General features: G+C 47.7%; 1 protein-coding gene and 1 long non-coding RNA gene across 7 annotated transcripts; one reads left to right on the forward strand and one right to left on the reverse strand.

The window, feature by feature from the left end:
- Nucleotides 1-67: 67 nt before the first annotated feature.
- On the forward strand, nt 68-2218 carry LOC112890140. Of its 6 annotated transcripts, XR_003228261.1 has the most exons (4): nt 68-659; nt 777-1476; nt 1560-1665; nt 1748-2218. XR_003228261.1 is itself a non-coding variant. In XM_025957008.1 (3 exons), the coding sequence occupies exons 1-3, from the start codon at nt 201-203 to the stop codon at nt 1097-1099; spliced, it is 735 nt and encodes a 244-aa protein (XP_025812793.1). In that variant the 5' UTR covers nt 68-200; the 3' UTR covers nt 1100-1237. The 6 variants fall into 6 exon arrangements, 5 of the variants coding, with proteins under 5 accessions (XP_025812793.1, XP_025812795.1, XP_025812794.1 ...); XM_025957008.1 differs by lacking the exons at nt 1560-1665; nt 1748-2218 and having other exon boundaries at nt 68-507; nt 583-687; nt 777-1237; XM_025957010.1 differs by lacking the exons at nt 1560-1665; nt 1748-2218 and having other exon boundaries at nt 68-507; nt 583-659; nt 777-1237.
- A 659-nt stretch (nt 2219-2877) lies between these two features.
- On the reverse strand, nt 2878-5643 carry LOC112890145. The gene is made up of 4 exons (XR_003228268.1): nt 5119-5643; nt 4465-4526; nt 3933-3993; nt 2878-3139 (listed from the first exon to the last, which is right to left on the reverse strand). It is a non-coding gene; the product is annotated as an uncharacterized LOC112890145 (long non-coding RNA).
- Nucleotides 5644-20611: the final 14968 nt, after the last annotated feature.

A 20611-nucleotide genomic window follows, 5' to 3' on the forward strand; every position in this document is an offset into this window, starting at 1 on the left:
TTAACGAAAAGGGTAAATAGGTAATTTTACAAGAGAAGTATTATACGTATGGCCCTAGTACAACCGGATTTTTTTGGTTCGTCCTCGCGATTCATCGCTCCGGCCTCCCCTCTGCTCGCGCTTTCCTCACCGCGGCTCCACGCTCCGGCCTACCCTCTGCTCGCGCTTCCCTCCCCGCGGCTCCAACAAAGCGCCCCAAAATGGTTCCCCGCCGACGCGGAATCGAGATCCGTGGCCGGTGGTTGGAGGCCTGTCCGGCGGTCTGCGGGAGGAAGCTAGTGGGGGCACGCCGTCGAGCTCCGGGAGCTGGACGCTCTGGCCGGTGGCGAAGTTCAGGAAGCGGCGTCGGTGGCTTGCGGGGCCGGCGGCGTGACCTCGCAAGATCCACCGGCCCGGCTCAGGATGCTGAGGTCAAGGAGCGACGACGATGGCGGCTTCAGCTTGGCAACACCGCGGGAACCCGGAGCAGACGCGGCGCAGGCATGGTCTACCTACCTCCACCGACAGGTCAGCCTGCTTTAGCAAGCCACACTGAACACCTCGTTCATCAAGATCCATCTTCCCTCCGCGCGGCCCCTGCAGGTCTGGTTCATCCACGTCCACGGGAGTCCCAGCAGGTCTGGTTCATCACACGACCACGGCAGTTCCTGCAGTTCAGGGTACGTACCTCATCGTCTTCATCAAGAGGTTTTCCCTCACCCTCATCGAGTTCCCTTTTCCTACCAATTTGTAATTGCCCATCTGTTAAGATTGTTCATATCATTGGAATGGTTCAGGGATCATGGACAGGGGTGTTCATATGGTTCGTGAGGATTTTGACCGCCAAGTGCTGCAGCAGCGGGAAAGCATGGACCACAGACTCAAGACAAATCGTGAAGATATAGATCGCAAGGTCCAGACCCAACGTGCAAGCGCCAACCTGCGAATCCAGGAAGAGCGTGCGGAGATGGACAAGTTATTGTTCCAGGAGCGCCAAAACATGGATGAGCGCCTGAAGCATGAGCCAGACATTATGGATCGGATGTTGAATGCAGAGCGCTATGAGATTGATTGCATGATAGAGCGCGAACGAGTCCATATGGATTTAGGCCTTGTTTAGATCCAAAATTTAAAATTCCAAAAGAATATTGCGGTACCTGTATGGAGAATTAAATCTAGACGAAATAAAAAACTAATTGCACAGTTTGCTTGTAAATTGCGAGACGAATCTAATGAACCTAATTAGGCTGTGATTAGACACCAAATTGCTACAGTAAAGCTACAGTAAACATATGCTAATGACGGATTGATTAGGCTCATTAGATTCGTCTCGTAGTTTACAGATGAGTTCTGTATTTAGTTTTGTGATTAGTCTATGTGTAATACATCAAATGTGAAAAAATTCTCTTTCAAAAACTTTACACGGTGCATCTAAACGAGACCTTAGAGAAAATGAAGTCCCGTGCAAAGATGGACAGGAAGATGCAGCAGGAAAAGGTACTAAGCAGATATGGTATTTTTTTAATATTATTTTTCATTCTGTAACAAAAAAACATCTTACCTATTTGTGCTCATTGCAGACTACAATCGAACACCTAGGACACTACATCACCTCACCTACAACAGCTTCAGAAGGACACTACAGCACCTCACCTACAGCAGGAAGACTCCGCATATTCACCCCCGGTACTTCTACGAGAGTTATGTTAGATCTTTTTTACATAATCTTGAATACTTTATCCTTCTGAACACTCTGAACTATATGCAGGCTGTTGTCATGGAATTTAGAGTCCATGTGCGGCGCGGAATTCCATTCCAACTAAAAGAATCAGAGAAAAGAAGGTTGGGCTCCATGACATTTGTTGAACCTCTCAAAGTCGAGTGGAAGCCTATGGTGGACAATTTGGAATGTCACGATACAAAGGGACAACTAATCTGTACTACCTCATCCCTGCTACAGATGGGTTGGTGTTGATGGAGGGTCCTGCACAAGTAGAACGACTGTTGCAGGATCAAGAAGGTAGGAAAATTGGTGATCTTTACATCGTCAAACATGACGACAGTGATGAAGATTCGGCCAGCGCATATTCCTTCCACGTGGATTAAATTGATCAATTAGGGAGTCTAGAGTTATTTCCTTCAATTTCAGTTTCAATAAAGAATTGCATTGCAAGAACTTGGAACTTGCACAATTGTATCACTTTAACCATTGATTAGATTCATTTAGTTTGTTCTTCCACAAGGTCTCTGCGATTCTATTAAAATTTTTCCTCATCCGTTTCTCAATGCCTAAATAGATGTTTTCTAGATTACATATGTTGTGGGCTGAAAAATAAACAAAAATACAATCACACAATCACATTCGGTAGAGGCTCACGGAGTCTTTAAAAAGAACACCTGGTCTTCATTTGGCCAATTCATGAACAGAAAATTGTATTCGCTGTCGCTGAATTCCGTCCTAGTCCTTGTTGCCTGACGCCCTGTTCTCCTTGTCTGACTAGTTTACTCGATCAAGTTTGGGAGATTGCAAATAACGGAAAGAGATTCTTAGGAAAGCTAAATGCTCAGCAAGTTCCATATACACAATGTATTTAAAAAAAATTCATGTACTCTCCAAAACATAGGGAAAGAGATTCTCAGGAAAGCTAAATGCTCCCCATGTTTTTAGTTTCGAAAATAAAAGGCCCTCTCTGCTCATGCTGTTACAATTGATAAGTTGTCTCAATCCAATCCCCTACAACAGGGCAGAGATGGGACTGACTCCTAGTTACAACATTACATGAGCCCGCAAATCACATCATAGATTTCTTCCATGGTCTTATATAATAGAAAATAGTAACCGCAGCATCGTATATAATAGAAAAGAGTAAACGCTGACATCTTAACAGGGCTAAAGATAGATAGCACAAACGAATATGACCAACTAGTCAGTATAAACTTAAAATATTCAGATACTATAATAAACTGAATCAAACATTCTAGAACACAAGATCCTGGTCTGCAGTGCTAAACTCTGATGAACCAGTTATCATCACCCCAACCGCGTCATTGAAACACACTTGTTATAGAACCGGAAAACTTCATCTTCGCTACCAAACACCTTGCTGACAATCTCATAGTACTCCGATAGTGCCTCTGTGCTTAAATCAGCCATGTCTTCCTGCTTATGACACATAAATTAGCAATATAATTGCCAAAGCATACAACCAGGTGCAGCGGCCAACACAATTGACAAGTAAATTGAGAAGTACAATTATTTCATCCAATATGGTCTAATTGCCGTATAAAACAAACTTTTGGAGCCTATGTTCTGCACTTTGGTTATATACAACTCTATGCTTTCTTCAGTATCATAAATATTCGTAATACATATTCATATAAACCAAGTAGGTCCAATGTAGTGACATACACAGATATACAAAGTTGAATAGTTGATCATTCGTCTAGTATTGACAGCATTAATTGGCAATTGGAGAAAAATGAAGTACACAATCAGCCTACTAGAACTGTGTCCTCTGATCAAGGGTTTCAGATAGAGGAAACTAGTAGGCAAAATAATGTTGAGTACTATAACCTGACTGTTTTATCATTGCTTCCTAATTGACCTTGTCTCCACATTCAATTAAATTCAAACTACATGCTTACACAGTAAGTATGTCAAAATACAATCAGTGCCTCATTTATCTAACCTCTTACCAAATCTGCTATATTGTTTTGTACAGAAAATTACATGCTTCTTACTGAAACCTACTTTTGGTGTTCTCACATTAAACCCTTTCTTAGATGCATATTTCGATGTTACTTGCTGAAAAAAATGGTGAATATACAAATATGCAAGGAATTTAGTTCAGGCACAAACCAGTCAAAATATATATTAACGAAAACTACTATGTCAGCACACATATTAATGGTAACTTCGCCAATTCAGCAGCAGTGAAGGCCTAGTCACTTACTTATTCCTCTCTCTCCCCTTGGTCCTCTGAGATCTCTTCTACACTACCCTTGTATTCCTTGCTGTCCAATAACATATTCAGCAGAAAGAGCAACATGACCATAAAGACTGTATCAAAAAAAAAACATGACCATAAAGACTGGTATAAACCATAAAAGAAGGCAGCAAATGGCCAATGTGATAGACGATCTAGATGGAGCAGCATACTGAAAATTTGGGGTTCATCAGACCTAATTCACAATTTCCTTGGTAGCAACAATTTACAAAACAATAAAACTGTCCAAAGAGCCTCTCTGTCTATACCATTAGAGTATCTTGGTAAAAGCCAAATAACCACTATGTCTCCACATTTCAATCATTACATATCTTTACATCATATCCTAATAGTAAACTCACATCTCTTAGCTAAATAAACTATATTAATCATTCCTCATTGATATAGCAAAAAAAAAGATACAACCTAGTAATGTTGTTAACTACAAAATTAATACACTATTACCTCAACATACGCTTAGTTGAACATAAAGTCTCACCTGATCAATGCATCTCTGGTTGTTCCTATGGCACCCTGCAATGCACCAGGAGCTAGAGGAACCTGCATAGATGGAGGGAGGATTGTTGTAGTATATGCGATAACGTGAGCATAAATAATATTCCAGCAATAACAGTATGAGGAGAATTCCACATGTATTCTTCAAACATGATCTTACTAGTATTGAATAAAAATACATCATGTAAAACTGAAATACAAGTGTAAAACCAAATCTGTACACAAGAATATGATCTAGTCATGGCTCTCAGTTAAACCGATCTCTGCTTTCTAATTAGTTTCTGACAGAAAGAACCTCTTGGGCAAAAGTACTATTAGTCCAGGACCCTGAAGACACTCTATAAAAGGACCTTCTTTTCTTCTGCCTTACAGATCAGAGAACGTAATCCCAGTACTGAATCAAATTGACAGGAACAAGAGTTTCTCAGTTGTATCAACTAAGACATCACCAGGTTCTAGTACACAATAACAACAGTACAGAGACTGACCACAACAATATGGCACAAGTCGACAAGGTTCAGACTAGAGTACTCAAAGAATTTTGCCCAATTTCAGAGCAGACTGACAGAACTTAAACTATTATCAAAAGCAGCACAACTAAACTATCCAGATTGCTGAAGGGAATGTCAATACTCACAGAACAATACACCCAAGCGAATCGATGATCGAGGCAAGGCACGGCTCACCAGCCGCTGTCCCAGAAATCCTATTCGCCGCCGTTGTAGCCAGCATGGAAGACGGAGATACAGAGCCTCACCGCACCGCGTCGGCGCGTGCGGGCGAGCCTAGGCGTCGCAACACCAGTCACCAACACCTCCTTCCAATGGTCAATGCACTAACACTTACTCAACTGAGTCAGCTCAAGTGTGCACTCTCCGGCCAAAAGAAGAAGAACGAGAGAGGAGGAGATCAATGGGGCCAGCAGCGGCATGTTGGGCGGCCATGGAGGGAGGAGGCGCCGGGGTTGCGGTCGCACAGAGGAGGCAGCAACAGGCGGAGGGGGCCGGCGGGTCCTGCTACACCGGATCAAAGGGGCCGGCAGCGGCGGTTGGGCGGCCACGGAGGGAGGCGGCGGCGGGGTTCCGGTCGCGCAAAGGAGGCTGCACGAGGCGGAGGGATGACCTGCACTACCGGGGATGGGCGCGGTCACACGGAGGAGGCGGTGGGGTGTCAGGCAACAAGCTACCTGGATGTTCTGTTCGTCAGTTTCGTCAGAAGAACTCATGCAAACAGCACAAGTGGAAGTCGGTGTCTCCGTGTACCGCTTCATCGGCTTCTGTACGCACGTCGATTCACCATCCGACGGCCGGCGGCAAGCGATGACGCGCTACAGTGCATTAACTTCATTTTCATTAGTGTTTGCTGTAAACTCTGATTACCTACTGCTAATTAGAACCTTAATATAATCACCCGCCATCTGTTAAAGGCCAGGTCGAGGGAGCAGGTGGGGTTATCGGGAAGAAGAACACTGAAACCCTAGGCTAGTTGATAGGTGTAGCTCGCCGCCACCTGATAAGTCCCTCGCTGTATCGGATTTCTGAATATTCTATGCAGTTATCTCCTTGCCTCCGAATCGATCGGTGTTTCTTGTTCCTCAGTTCTTTTGTTCTAGCTTAGTTATCCTATTGCTGTAGCGAGTTCCTCACAATTGGTACTCAGAGCCACGATTTCCTTGGCGAATTTCTTCTTCCAGAGCCCAATTCCTTGGATCAAGTCCGATCGCCGTGGTGGTTTCGGAGTTGCGGCTCACCCGCGTGAAATCCCTCCCATCCCACCCCAATTCGTGGAATACACCCAAAACTTCCCTGAAAATCAGCGGAGGAATTGGTTGAGGCGAGGGTTGTTGGACACCTGTTCCAGTGTAAAATTCCGAGAGCCAAGAAACCAGTTCGGATCCGTGGTGGCGACAGCGGAAGGTTGACGTTGAGAAGGGTTGCAGAGCAACTCTCTGTGTAAAATTCCGGACTCAATTCCTCAACCTTGGTGGCGGTAGACAATACTTGCAGATCTTGAAGGGGATAGCTTGTCTCAAACCGTATTTGCAAGTCCAAGATGACGGTGAATCCGACAGATGGAGAAGTGGAAGAATATGCCACGGCTACTGAGGTAGATGGCATCAGAAGAACCCTGGACAAATTCATGAAGAAACAAGATGAACGGCATGACGCTCTGAAGGGGACATTGGATAAGCTCCTACTTTCCTTGAACAAGCTCACTGCACAGACTACGGTTCCTCCTCCTGAAGATATGGGATCCAATACCAAGGGTAAGACCATTCCCATCACTAATTTCTCTAAGGCAGGACCTTCCATTCCACAAAATAGCCAGCACATTAACAAGTCCCTGAATTTCGGTAACTATCAACAAGAAAGTCAGAAGCACTACTACACACCCCCACACTCTACTAAAGCTCAAATCATGTCCACTGGAGGGCCTGAATGGTCGACTGGGGGCAACAATTTTGTGGATTTAGAATATGATTTTGGAGATTGTCCTTGGGATGAACAAGAGCTGGAATTTTTTTATGAAATGGCTAATAGAGAGCAGGACACCATGGTTGATCACACCGCTGCCTTCCCTCCCAAACAGACAAACAACAACATGTTCAATCCCCCAAGGCATATCAGAAACATCCCTCATCCTGAAGGCCACTTCATGCAAAAGCCACAGGCACCTCCATTTTCTCAGCACTTACTTCACCAATACAGGATGGTGGCAAAAGGGTCAAAACTGTCTTTCCTTGAATTTGATGGATCTGATCCTGATGGGTGGATTAGAAAGGCTGAAATTTTTTTTGAGATGGTAACTGTCCGTACTGCAGAGAGAGTCAAAATAGCTGTCATGTATATGAAAGGAAAAGCAGAATTTTGGTGGAGGGGTACAGCTTGCAATTCTGCTACATTACCTTGGCACCAATTTTGCAGAATGCTGGGAGACAGATTTAATGAGGTCTCCACTTATGAAGTGGTGGGTCAGTTTCACAACTTGAGACAAAATGCGTCAGTGTCTGAATATATTGAGAAATTTGAAGAATATATGGGTCTGGTCAAAAGAGATAATCCATCTCTTCAAGAAGAGTATTTCATCTATAGTTTTGTCACAAAGACCATATCCAACATCATTTTCAGTGCCACAAACCAAGCACCCTTACACAAGCTTTCTGGTTTGCCAAGAGACTTGAACAGGCCAATCCACAACATAGGAAATTCAATACCTTCAACCCCATGAACAGAATTTCAAAACCTTGGGTAAAGGAACAAAAACCTGTGGATGTTAAAGATCCACCAGCCAATAACATTGCTGAGTTGAAAGCTGCAGGCAAATGTTTTGAGTGTAGGGAGCTGTGGAGCCCTGGACATGCCAAGGTATGTAAAGCAAAGCAGACCTTCTCCATGATTCTAGTAGAGAATTCTAAAGGTAAAGAAGAAATTGCTGTGGTTGATGATAGCACACAATCTGAAGATGGTGAATACTTTGATGCACAACCTGCCTCAGTGGTGCAAGTTTCATTACATGCTTTGTGTGGTACCATGCCTTTGGCCCACCCATTCACACTAAAATTGCATATTGGAAACAGTTCAGCAATAGCATTAGTTGACAGTGGCAGTGACATATCATTCATCAGTGCCAAATTTGCCACTAGAAACAATTGCAAGATTTCTGCCACTTCACCCATTCAAGTGGCTGCTGCCAATGGCTCCAATAGAATCAGTGAATCAGCTTGTTTGGCTTGTCAGTATCAGATCCAAGGACACACTTTCAGTTCTGACATCAGACTCTTGGAAGTCCAGGGATATGATATAATATCGGGAGCAGATTGGATATATACCCACAGTCCTTTAGGCTTGGATCTTAAAACTAGACAGTTGTCAGTAACAAAATATGGAGAACAAGTTGTCACCTTCATAGATGAATCAGTACCAGACAAGAATCTGATGATAGGTGCAAGAAAGCTATGTCAGCTGTTAAAGAAGAAAGCATTCTGTAATGTGGTTGTCCTTAACAACAGTGACCTAAAACAAACAAAACCTTCTCCTCCCAAAATTCCAGAAACAATCCAGGTGCTGCTACAAGAATTTGGTGATGTTTTTGTGGAACCCAAGGACTTGCCCCCAAAGTGACAAGTTGATCATGCTATTGCTCTCATAGATTAAACCAAGATTGTCAACCAAAGACCTTACAGGCTGCCTTTCCATCAGAAAAATGCTTTGGAGGACTTGATCAAGCGGATGTTGCAATCTCAGATGATCAAACCAAGCATCAGCCCCTACTCATCACCTGGCATTCTGGTGAAGAAAAAAGATGGTACATGGTGACTATGTATGGACTATAGACAGCTAAATTCCAACACTGTCAAAAACAAATACCCAATTCCAATAATCGAGGATTTATTGGATGAACTCTTTGGTGCTGAGATATTCTCCAAAATTGATCTCAGGTCTGGATACCACCAGATAAGAATGAAAGAGGAAGACATACCAAAAACAGCTTTCTCAACTCATATGGGTCATTTTGAATATGTGGTGTTGCCTTTTGGACTAACAAATGCACCTGCTACTTTCCAATTCCTTATGAACTCTGTGTTGGCACAATTTTTAAGGAAATTTGCATTGGTCTTCTTTGATGACATATTAATAAACAATTTCTCTCTACAAGATCATGTCGAGCATTTGAGATCTGTGCTGGAAGTTCTGAGACTCCACAAGCTTTATGCTAAAATGAGCAAGTGTACTTTTGCACAAAAAGAAATAGAATATTTGGGTCATATCATCACCAAACAAGGAGTGGCAACAGACCCTAGCAAGCTGAGCATTATACAGAATTGGCCTTCACCTACCTCAATAACACAGCTAATGAAACGAACCGGATTCCCGAATCGAGGAATCCGACTCCCTGTACCATCGTGATAGTCCCTGGATTAAGCGCTATCACATACAGAACTCATTTCAGGCATAATATCACAGTCATACTTTGCATAAGGTCAAACACGGGTTTAATTATTACATAAATCCAAAGGATCTGTAGTACGGAATTTATTACAAGCCTCTCGGCTAGGACGAACAAGCAGAAGGCGCAAAGCGGTAGCTAGGTTTTCGGCCGTCCTTCATCTTCGGGAACCTTCTCCACAGGCGACTTGAGCGTAGCTCGGGCCTCAGTCGTACCAACCGTCATCGTTGGGGTCGAACTCCGGATCGGATCCTGCATCGTACCAGGCTATCCCCAAGGAATGGAATAGGTTCACGTCACCATCTAAATGCAAGCTTTAACGTGGTCTATACTATGGATATAACAAAGCTCAAGAAGTATAGCTGAGGTTTTCCTATGCATGCAATATACATATACAAGTATACACATCTTCTCCCATTCCCGACTCGGGCCTTTCCGGCATCCCGGACTCCCGGTCAATGCACACCTTCCAAAACCACCAAGTCGATGCAAAAACTCCCTCTCCTCGCATCTCAACCGCCCCCTGGCAGGAAGTTATTCTAGAGGGAGGTAGAAATCTTGAGTAACACTAACTAATAAGAGCAACAGAGGAGTAGGGATGTCCATGACCGAGGACGCGGCTATACGTATAGTTTTCACCCTGCAGGGGTTGTACACCTGGACCCACTCGAATCGACACTAGCCGGGGATCAGCCGACTAATATACGAAACACCGGTCTACTGAAACTGAACTAGGAGCCACGGCACCATCCGGCTTTCCCGGGTCTTGGGCGCATCCTCCCACGGGAGGTCGCCCCAGGACTGTGAAGCCTCCCATGCGTCTCGGGGAACGTGAGGTTAGCACCTCCTTCCCCTGCACTGATACTCGATCCTCCCACCGGCTTGGTACCGCGCTTGCTAACCCCGGACCGGGCCCACCCTCATAATGGGTAAGTGGTGTGCACGCTTAACAGATTCCCACAAAGTCATAGTTACTCTCACCCGGTCCTTAACTGCCGAAGCGGGCATCTTCGTCAAAAGCGTATCCATCACGGTGGTCCGCGACTGCACCCTTAACGGGTGCCTCCAACACCTCAAACTCATAACCAAAACTGTACCCACCACAGGTACTCCATAGGGTGTGCCAAGATACATACCCCAAGCCCTCGATCCACGATCGAGTTAGGTTGCCCACTCCTGGCTAAAACCCTAATCACCAACTCCTGAAGGGTACCACTTCACACACGCCAAGACTATCCATCCATCCCCACACATACACATTCAAAGATTTACAAGGCATTTCTTATAATAAACAAGTGAGATAGGATGGCAAGGAGTAAGGTACATAAAATAGGCCATGCAGGTTCATCTCAATGTAATTACACATGCAGCGATAGCATATCTACAAGCAATGCCTAATAGGAATTCAAATTGTAGATGGGCGTGAACCTGGCGTCTCTTCGAAATCCTCCTTGGCCTCCGGGTAGTCCTGGCCATCGGTCAACTCCTCGTGGTCGGGTCCTATTCGTAAATACGAGTAAGAGTAGGGACCAAAGTGCAAAAATGCACAAAACTCTACAAATAAGATCCAAATCACCACAAAACCTACTCTAACGGGTGGTTTATGATTTTAGAAGAATTATGGAACTGGTTTCATAATTTTCTGAGGTCCAGTCGATTTATTATGAATTTTCTAAGGAAAAACCTATTTCTGAAATTAATAAAGGAATTTCGGAAAAGAAAATCAGTCAACAGAGACACGTGGCAGCACCAGGGCGTGCCACATGGCTTGCTGACGTCAGCATGACATCATCAGGGGGTCCGGGTCTGCTGACGTTAGCAGTGGGCCCTGCTGACGTCAGCGTGGACCGGTCAACGGTCAACGGTCAAGGGGGGTCCACGGTCAACAGGTCCTACTGGTCAGCCTCACCCCGAGGCTGTCGGGTGGGTCCCTCGGGTCAGGCCGGGTTTAAGGGAAAAAGAAAAGGGGTCGGCTCGGTTTTGGACCAAAAAGGGGGTGCTGGGCCAGCTCACGGCCCATCTCGGTTCAGTTTAAGCTTCGTGGTCAGCTCGGCCTGCGGCTCAGCAGGCCGGCTCGGTCCTCGGGCTGGCTGGCTCGTCTTGGGCCTTGATGTTCCTTGGGCCGCAGTGGGCTGGCGGCCTTCTCCTCCTTCGCCTTCTCCTCCTCGCTGGCTGCTTCCGCTTCCTTCCTTCTCGCTGACAGGTCGGGCCCATACGCCAGTCTCCACGGGATCCGGTGTGACGGGGCCCGGATCTGGTGCGGCAGGTGGGTGTGTGTGTGTACGTGTGGGCGCCGTGGGCGTGTGCGAGTGTGAACGCCCGGAGGGTGTTCGGGGGAATGTCCCAAAGGCCTGGCTGCGACGCGAACGCGACGTCGCGGCCACGTCGCGGGGTTGCCGCGCACGGCGAGGCCGTGGCGGGGGCACGGCGAGGCAGGGCGGTCTGGGCTCGGTGTGGCCTAGCAGAGACGCGGCGAGGCGGGGACACGGCTTGGCCTCGCAGCGCTGGCGTGCACGCACGCGCGCGGGTCCTGGCATCCCAGGGCCGCAGCGTGGCCGTGCCGTGCGCGGGGCACCGGCATCCCGGGCCCGCGGCACAACGCGGCGGCGGTGAGGCGACGGCGGTAGCCGGAAAGACGGCGGCGCGTCGGGCTCCTGCACAAGAAGCGGCACAAAGGCCGGAAGGGAAAGGGGGTCCCTAGGGTTTGCTACGGAAGGTTCATCGGCATTGCCGGCAACAGTGGGGAAAGAGAAGGAGCGGCGGCGGTGAACCTCACCGGTGGGACTGAAGGGGATGGCGCTCGGTGCAGCAGAGAGGCGGTGCAGGGCCGGGCAGCGTGGGTTCGCCGGTGTAGACGATCGGGGCGCCGGCTCGGTGAAGACGCTCCGACGGCAGCGGCGTCCTCCTCCTCGTGCTCTCCTCCTGCTCCTCCTCCTCTCCTCTGGTGCGGCGGCGGCGGACAGGAAAAAGGGCACGGGTGGCTAGGGTTTGTGGCTGCAGCTGCGGGTCTAGGCGGCGGCCTCGGGTACTTAAGGGGGCGGCTCGAGGATCGTGGCGCGGGCCCGGACGCCGAGGGCGGCGATGCCCGGCGTCCGTGCTGTGGCCACACGGCGGGCATCCGGCGGCTGCGGCGCGGGGCTAGGGTTTGCGGCGCAGGCGGCCGGGGCGCGGGGGAAAAAGGGAACGTGCGCGCGGGCGGTTACGCCGGGTTGTCGCGGAGCGGGGCGGCGCGCGGGGCTGGCGGATGACGCGAGGGAGCGGGGCCGCGGCGGAAGGGAAAGGGGAAAAGAAGGGCGCGGACGGTTACGGCCTGTTGTCGCGAGGCGGGGGCGAGCGGCGACGGGGCCGGAACGAGCCGGGAGAGTGAGCGGGCGGAGGAAGAAGGGAAAGCTGACGGGTGGGTCCCGCCCGTTAGCTGCCCCAGGTGGAGGGGAAGGTGAAGGGTCGCGCGTGAGCTGGTGCCGGTGGGCTGGGCCGGGGTCTGCGGGATGGCTCGCTGGAAAGAAAGAGAGAGGGAGAGAGATTGTTGGGCTGCGCACGTGGGTTGGTTCAGGCTGCACGAGTTGGGCCGGTTTCTGGCTATAGGTCCAAAGGGGATTTAGGGGTTAAAGGTTGGATTTGAATTTGAATAGCCCATTCAAATTCAAATCCCACTCAATTGAACCAAGCAATTTGAAAACCAATCAAATAAAATCCATCAGCCCCTCCAAACCAAGATAATTCGCAAAAAGTTTTTAAAATTCATGATTTTTGTTAAACAAACACTCTATGTACTAACATGGAATGTTACAGCTAAGATCCTTTTTAGGATTAACAGGGTACTACAGGAGATTCATCAAGGAGTATGGGGTAATTTGTCGACCTCTATATGATGCACTGAAGAAGGATTCATTTCAATGGTCCCCACAACAACAATCAGCCTTTTTACAACTGAAAAAAGCAATACTTTCACCACCTGTTTTAGCACTGCCAGATTTCACCAAACCCTTTGTATTGGAAACAGATGCTAGTGGTCATGGTATTGGGGCTGTTATCATGCAACAGGGCAGACCTATAGCATTCTTCAGCAAAACATTGGGACCTAAAGCTACTGCTTCATCCACTTATGACAAGGAAGCCATGGCAATTTTGGAGGTGGAAACACTATTTTGCTAGTACTTCAGTCATTATCAGAACAGATCAACAGAGCTTGAAGTATATACATGAGCAAAAGCTGCTGGAAGGCATTCAACATAAACTTTTGATTAAGCTATCGGGATACAATTATTCTGTGGAATACAAACGAGGAAAGAAAAATATAGTTGCTGATGCCCTATCTAGAGCACCACATGCTGACCTCCTGGCTATTTCATGTGTCATTCCTAGTTGGATACAGCAAGTGACTGAAACTTATGACAAGACACAAAATGTGTCTAGACCTCATCACAAAACTAAGTGTTGACAATGCTGCGGTTCCCTCCTTTTCACTGCAGAATGGAATCCTGAGATTCAAAGGCAGGGTGATCATTGGTGAATCTGGGAATCTCAGACCATAGCTGCTTGAGAGTTTTCATAATTCAGCATTAGGAAACCACTCTGGAGAAAGGGCCACTTACCAGAGATTGAAACTAGTATTTTACTGGCCACAAATGCATCACCAAGTGAAGACTTTTGTTAAGGCATGTCCAGTATGTCAAAAGAACAAATCAGAACACACACCATACCCTGGCTTATTAGAGCAGTTACCTGTTCCTGAGATGGCCTGGACACACATATCCATGGACCCTGTTGAGGGTCTCCCAAAATCCAACAACAAAGATGTTATTTTGGTAGTAGTAGATAGATTCACCAGGTATGCTCACTTCTTGACCCTAAGCCATCCATTCACAGTACAAGACGTCATTGCTTCATTCTTGGAAAATATTTTCAAGCTTCATGGCCTACCCACTGTTATTGTCACTAACAAAGATAGAATCCTCACCAGCAATCTATGGCAGGCTCTTTTTAAATTTTTGAACATCAAGCTGCATCTAAGTACTGCTTATCACCCCGAGACTGATGGCCAAATTGAAAAAGTTAATCAATGTTTGGAGAATTACTTGAGGTTTATGTGCTTCACTACACCTAAAAGATGGTACTACTGGCTCTCTCTTGCAGAATGGTGGTATAATACATCTTACCATACATCACTGAACCTCACACCATTCCAAGCACTGTATGGATTTCCACCTCCACAAGTTGCAGAAGTTGTCTTACCTGATTTCCCAGATGACAATGCTAGAGATTTACTCTAGAATAGACAGCTAGCAACTCAACTCATCAAGGACAATTTGTTGAAAGCTCAAACTCGTATTAAACATCAAGCTGATAAGCACAGAACTGAAAGGCTTCTAGAGGTGGGAGACATGGTTTACTTGAAAATACAGCCCTACAGACATTCTTCCCTCAGCATACACAGATCCCTCAAGCTTCACTTAAAGTACTATGGGCCATTCAGAATCTTGGAAAAAATTAGCAAAGTAGCATATAAACTTTTGCTACCATATACATGTCAACTGCATCCTATATTCCATGTCAGCCAATTAAAGAAACATATTGGGCCCAAGGTGGTTCCAACACCTGATTTACCTCTGGTGGATGAACAAGGCAACATTAAGTTGGCTCCTCCAGAAATATTGGAGAGAAGAATGATCCCTCGCAACAATGAACCAGTTGTGCAGCGGCTGATTCAATGGACGAATTTACCAGCATCAGAATCAACTTGGGAAGATGCGTCAGAAGAGTGTTTCCATCATTCCATCCTTGAGGACAAGGATGTTAAGGGGGGGCCTTGTCAGGCAACAAGCTACCTGGATGTTCTGTTCGTCAGTTTCGTCAGAAGAACTCATTCAAACGGCACAAGTGGAAGTCGGCGTCTCCGTGCACCGCTTCATCGGCTTCTGTACGCACGTCGATTCACCATCCGACGGCCGGCAGCAAGCGATGACGCGCTACAGCGCATTACCTTCATTTTCATTAGTGTTTGCTATAAACTCTGATTACCTACTGTTAATTAGAACCTTAATGTAATCACCCGCCATCTGTTAAAGGCCGGGTCGAGGGAGCAGGTGGGGTTATTGGGAAGAAGAACACTGAAACTGATGGGTCCGTAGAGCCAGGGTCCCCACGAGGACACGCATCTACGGAAGGCATCACCGGGGAGCACCGTGGAACGGCGCCAGAACCGGGCCACAGCCCAGCCTCCCGACTGACACGCCGCGGGGATGGGCCCGGCCCAGCTTCCCGACCGGCATGCGCATAGGCTGGACTCGGGCTGGTAACAAAGGAGCCCGAGTACAGTATATATATATCTAAAACTCTTGCAGGCTCGACTGGGGAGAGTCACCCGAGGAAGATTGCCCTGTCCAATCAGAGCCCCCAGCCTGGTCAAAAGCAACACGACAAGCGAGCCCGGAACTCCGCGTCAACACGACCCGGTGAGCCGCCCACTCCTGTCACGGAGGGCACGGTCCGGTGCTGTTTACCTCAGCAGGGCAGAAACGTCCCTGTTGACAGTCCTCTCTGACAAGATGATACGCCGCCCCATCTCGACTTCGGGCGCACGACATAGACAAGCAATGGGTTAGGAAGTGGCGCCCGGAAAAGACAGAGAAGCCGTACGCCTTCCCCTAACGGCTAGGACGACACCGACCGCTCACCATTAAGGCCCCGGAGTACGGAACCAACTCACGCCGGAACTCGGGACGGAGGGATGGGCACCGACTGACAAGGAGGACGACCCCGACCGACCAAGATGATGCCACCAATGACGAAGCAGCAAAGAAACACTATTGTCCTTTTATTTTTTTCTCCCTTTCTTTCACTTTAGGAAGCTTGTACCGGCGGTCACCTCTTGAGCTATAAAAGAGGGGTCCCCCACTTAGACGACAAGAAGACAAGCCAACCTAGAATAGGCAGACACTCACATAGTTCACCCCCTCGAGCGAGAGCGATCGCCCGTTCTCATTCCCCTCGAAAGCTTGTAACTCCCCGCTACATTTGAGCACCCGGGCTCAGGCAATAGAGCGACCGACCGACCGACTGGACGTAGGGCACCCTGCTTGAACCAGTATAAACCCATGAGTCTTGTGTGCTAGGCCATATCTGATCCGACGCATGACCCTACACTTCGAGTGGGTTTGGTAGCTGTCCATCTCCAGCACCGACAGTTCTTTGGCGCCGTCCGTGGGGAGCGCGTCGTGCGCTCATCGCTCCAGCGATCGGATGGCTTTTTCCTCCACGTCGATCACCGACATGGCGTCGAGCACGACCGTCCTTTTCCGGACGCTCGAGTTTCCTGCATTCCCGCACGCTGCGCGCTGGGGTCTGGTCCGCACCACCCTTCGTGCCTCACCAGGCCTTCTCCTTTGGAAGCCTAGATTTCGTTGCCGATCACCTCGGCACGTTGCACCTCTCAGAGGGGGACGCTACATCCGCACCTCCAGAGGAGGGTGCCACCCTCGCCGACCCCATAGGCGATCTCGATGCCAAGGCGCTCGCCTCCCGCATCGAGCACCTGCTTGGCACTGACCCATCCCCGGAAGACGTGGACATCATTGTCTACTCTCTCTTCAACACCTTCCGTCAACTCTCCGGAGGGCCACCTCTGGAGCCCCCAAACTCTTGGCGGAGCCCGTTTCCCTTCGGGCTCGAGAACGCGGTGGCGGTCATCGTCAGGGAGGTCCGTGCTGTCATGCCAGCGCCCCCGGCTGTCGCGGAGTTTGTAGCCATGGCGGGAAGGCTGCCAGCGTCATTCCATGATCTTCTTGCTGACGCCGACAGCGACCCCTTGAGCGACAGCTCCAGCATGGAGGAAACCCCGACCATGAGCGTGCCTCCCATCCGGGAGTGTGCCGTCACCAACAGGCTGAATCAGCCCCCATTGGTGGAAGAGTCTCAGCTCTCACACACTCCTCATGACCATGTACACCCATGCACAACATGCACGCCGATTTGGGTTCGGTACGATGGAGCAATGATTATATTACCGGTGATACAGCATTTATCAGTGAGCTCCGGTAACGATAATCAGTTGAAAATCGGTGAAAAATCGTCAAAACCGATTGGTAAAGAGATCTAAATTTAAAAAATGAAATTCAACAATTTATCGTCGATAATCGATGCAAACTGAACGATTTATCGTATCGCCTACTGAAAATATGTTTTGGCAGTGAAAAAAAAATAAAGGTTTGATAGCATGTTATGTATTATATTATATTAGATAAATTACACATACATGCACAATTTTGCATATAGAATTGCCTAAGAAATAAACATGTTTACATATTTTGCCCATAAAATTGCATAAAGCATATGAATTTGCACATATATACAAACCACGAAGTGCATAGTTCATATAAACAAACGAGTGTATAGTCCATACAAACTTCATAGTTCACAGAAATAAAAGAGTGCATAGTTCATACAAACCTCATAGTGCATAGAAACAAGAGTACATAGTCTATACAAGCCACATACAAACACAAGGCATATTAAATCTGTGATACAACCAACCATCCAAGGAATATTCTATACCATTATAATATATTTAGCCAAATCAGTGAGTACAGATAAATAAGAAGCTAAACTGAACTGAAAATCGTCCGATACAAATCGATAATCAACGATTTATCTCGATTATCGACGCCACGATCACAGCTCCCTCGCTCCCAGCTGCAGCATCATCGATAATCACCGCACATATATTGATTGTCGGCCTTAATCGCACGAAAATCGGTGAACGGAGCTAAAATCGCCCACTCTCTTGCTCTGTGCTTGCAAGGAAAGAGAGAGGCAGGTTGGGGAAAGTGAATTGGAAAGGAAGTTGGAGAGAGAGTGACTATGGTCCTCGTGAGGCCACAGTGTGGTGGAAGGGTTAACGGGTTAGCGGGTTAGTGGATGGTAACGGGTAGTTAGATAAAAATATTTTTCCCCTAAGCAAACAATTGTTGCTTTTAATATGTGATAACATTCTGGAATCAAGAGGAGGTCTAGTTTTTTATAAAAATAAGTTCTCTACTTTTATAAAATTTTTTAAATTTTTAAATTTTTCATTGAAATCTAGCGAAATTCCAGTCGGTTTACGTTCTCAGCTAGCATCGGCAACGATAAATTTCACCGATAATCGCGATTATCGAACGGTTTTGTATTCCCTGCGATGGACCAAAGCTGATCTCCCCGGCCCTATGTTGATTAGCGCAAGGATCCTATCGGCAGATTTTTGCGTCAACATATAGTTTGCGTCTTCTCTTTTTTTCTGTAGTTTTGTGCTTGATAATTGCAGCAACTGAGGTATACAAGCTTTTGACTCACAAAAAAGGAATGAAAAATGATTTTTGAATTTGTGACATCAGCACACCACTGTAAGAATTCCATTAGGTCATCAGAGTCGAGATGCACAAGTTGCTAATCTTAGCAAAAGGTTTGGGTCGAGAAATCTAAGCCCTTTGTTTTGGATTCAATGCACAAGTCACCTTTCACCGAGATAGATCAGGCTATCTGCACCGGGCTCCGGTACAGCTTTTTTAAGGAAGCAGATACCGGAAATAAGCTGCACCGGGCTCCGATACAGCTTCCGCTAAGGCTGTCTCCAACGGCGCCATTTAAATCATTCTCTACCCTACATGTAGAAAAGATTATATTCTCTATTGCTCCAGCAGCGTTTTCTAAATGGTCCTATAAAATATAGAACGCTACAGGTTTCCTCTATATATAGAGATTCTCTCTCCTCTTCTCTATTTTTCCTTTACGTTTTAAACACTGAATTAAATAAAAATAAAATATATCCATAGCATTTGAGGTATAATAAATACGTACGTACAAAAATTTGAAATAAAATACGTTTCTAATATAGGGTTTAATGTATAGAGAATAAGATTTAGAGAATATAGTTTGAAAGAAATGAGATATAGAGGAGAAACTCGTATTGAGAATTCTGTAAATGAATGATACAGAGAACGAGCGTCGGAGATAACGTCTATGCTCCGCTATTGCGAGCGGAAGTGGAGGAGCCCGCTATCGGGAGACGTGGCGCGGGGCCCGCGTGGACCAACGCCTCGCGCCCGCCCTCGGCTGTTTCGCGGCGGCGGAAGAGGAGGAAAGGCGGAGCAGAGGCGGGCCGAAGCAGCTCGCCGTCGAGGCCGCCACCGAGAGAGAGACGGCACCAAGGAGAGGCGGCGCGGAGGCGAGCCGCATATCCAAGCGTCGCCGGCCACGACCCTGCCGCCAGCCGCCGAGCAGAGAGGAGAGCGCGCTGCCGCCGGATCCTGCCTGCCTCGTCGCGCCGCCGCCAGCCCGCCCGCACGGAGATCCCCGCGCCTCCGTCGTTGACGAAGCAGAGCGCGATTGGGGAGGAGGCGGAGGCTGCGGCTTGATTCGAGCTCGATTCGGGCGTGATAGAGAGAGAGAGAGAGAGCAGGGAGCAAGGGCGGAATCGAGAGAGGGGCGACCACGGCGGCGGCCCCTGCTCGCCTTGCCACCATGACCTCCATGACGACCACGCCGAGCTCATCCATGGCGCGGGCCGCCAGGAGCTCGAGCCCTCGATTCCGCGCAGGGCCACCTCAATCTGCACTGTGGGAGAGAGGAGGCGGTGGCGGAGCTCAAGCGAGGGGCATGGGAATTGGAGCTCGGCTGCCGGCCATGGGGATGGGGATGCGGAGCTTGAGCAGGCCGAGGAGGAGGCGCGGCGAGGAGCTCAAGCAGGCCGAGGAGGAGGCACGGCGAGGGAGAGGGAGATGGCGGAGAGAGGAGAGGAGAGGAAATAGAGGAGTAGGAGGGGAAAAGAAAGAAAATCGAAAAGGGAAAAAAGAAGAGGAAAAAGGAAAAAAAGGAAAGGTAAAAAAATTGATGGAAAAAATAGAACGAAAAAAAAGAAAAGAGAAAGAAAAAGAATAGGAGGAGATAGAAAAAAGAAAAGAAAATAAAAAAGTGAGGAGAGAGAGAGGAGACGGTAGTTGCGATGGTTGAATAAAATACAGAGAAGTTGGTATAGAGGATAAGATATAAAGAATGACTGGTGCGAGAGAAATTGGTACAGAGAAAGAAATCTCGATGATCAGAATAGAATATTTATTTTAGAGAATGGATGCATAGAAAGATAAGTGCGGATAGCCTCAGGGAGAGGTTGTGCTTGGAATACGTGGCCGTGCGCGGGGGGACTGGGG

Source organism: Panicum hallii, chromosome 4 (genome assembly GCF_002211085.1).
Source record: "Panicum hallii strain FIL2 chromosome 4, PHallii_v3.1, whole genome shotgun sequence".
Classification (NCBI taxonomy): domain Eukaryota; kingdom Viridiplantae; phylum Streptophyta; class Magnoliopsida; order Poales; family Poaceae; genus Panicum; species Panicum hallii.

What these genes read in the sequence shown, in the direction of transcription:
- LOC112890140 (XM_025957007.1), top strand. Translation starts at nt 201, where the DNA reads ATGGTTCCCCGCCGACGCGGAATCGAGATCCGTGGCCGGTGGTTGGAG. An exon ending in CTCATCGTCTTCATCAAGAG is followed by an intron (nt 688 to 776) that starts GTTTTCCCTCAC and finishes GGAATGGTTCAG; the next exon opens with GGATCATGGACAGGGGTGTT.